General features: G+C 49.7%; 1 protein-coding gene across 1 annotated transcript in view; it reads right to left on the bottom strand.

Moving 5' to 3' along the window:
* The window catches only part of LOC119582057 (legumain-like), a 7,170-nt gene that overhangs the window by 3,123 nt on the left and 2,804 nt on the right, over nucleotides 1-1,243 (bottom strand). The window contains exons 2-4 of the mRNA XM_037930298.1: nucleotides 1,062-1,202; nucleotides 624-721; nucleotides 71-377 (exon numbers count right to left, since the gene is read on the bottom strand). Coding sequence (XP_037786226.1) covers nucleotides 71-377; nucleotides 624-721; nucleotides 1,062-1,202 — 546 coding nt within the window. The remainder of the gene's footprint in view (nucleotides 1-70; nucleotides 378-623; nucleotides 722-1,061; nucleotides 1,203-1,243) is intronic.

The following is a 1,243-nucleotide window of genomic DNA, read 5'->3' on the forward strand; positions in this document are numbered from 1 at the left end:
GGGGAAGGGATGGGACAGAGAAAGAGAGATAGGACGAAGAGACCAGAGGAGTGATCCTGATCGCACCCACCTCTCCGAACTTCCCGTCGCGATGCATGCCGAGGATGGTGTCAGTGAGGTTAGTGGCGTTGAGATAGTCGTTGGGGAAAGCGAAGATGCCGGGGGCGCCGTGGTCCACCATGTTGAGGAAGATGCGGTCGTTGGGGCCGCTTCGCACGACCTTCCCGGACCCGACGCCCTTCATTCCTTCGGCGTCACCGCTCAGCACCTTCAGGAAGTTCTCGGGAGTCACGTCGTCGCCTGTGTAGTCCTTCGGGACGCCCTCGTACACGTTAGGTCCTCCGGGTCGGTTAATGATTACGCCCTTCGTCGGGTTACTGTAATGTGGAGCCAAAGTTATTGCGTGTGTTGTATACTACGGCTTGGGTTGTGATTGCATTGTGTATATTCTCTATGGAGATCAGGGACGGGCATACTGTGCACGCATCCTCCCTGCCCGTCTGTCTGTTAATCCCTGTCTACTTGTGTTTACGTATGGGTGTTCACCTACTTTGGTATGGTTATATGACTGTTTATAATAAACACAAACAATGCTTCTGCACCAAAGTAACCACGTCACTCACTCTTCGTTGTGCGCAATATCATCGAACATCATGACGATAATGTGGTCGTCGGGGACACCATGTTGGTGGAGGATCTGGTAGGCGTGACACACGTCCGCCTGGAGAGGAAAGGAAACGCAGCGAAGTAGTGATCGTTACTTTTTTAAATGGATCATATTACACAGAAATTATATGAAAATTTGCAAAGTATTATTTTTAGAAATCCCTACTTTCCTTACACTGAAAATATATGTAGATTTGCAAAGGATTGATATTAGAAGACCCTACTTTCATTACACTTATAATATATGTAGATTTGCAAAGGACTGATTTTAGAAATCCCTACTTTCATCACTTAGAGGGGAAATTAGCCCCAATAACCAAGCATTTCACGAACTTTGGACCGGAGTACCTCGTAAGCCTGAACCGCAGAGACCCCTATCCCTGTAGGAGACTCACCTGATGGCGGTAGTTCATCCAGGAGGAGGAACCTGCCACAAGCACCGCCCACAGCTCGCCCCTTTGATTCGCCTTTGAGGAAGACCCAGTCGCCAGCGCCGCAGCCAGCAGGAACAGCACAGGCCGCCACATGGTACACGCCTTCGGGAGCAGATGCATGAAGTTCAGTATTCTTGAGATGA

This window comes from Penaeus monodon, chromosome 15 (genome assembly GCF_015228065.2).
Source record: "Penaeus monodon isolate SGIC_2016 chromosome 15, NSTDA_Pmon_1, whole genome shotgun sequence".
Classification (NCBI taxonomy): Eukaryota; Metazoa; Arthropoda; class Malacostraca; order Decapoda; family Penaeidae; genus Penaeus; species Penaeus monodon.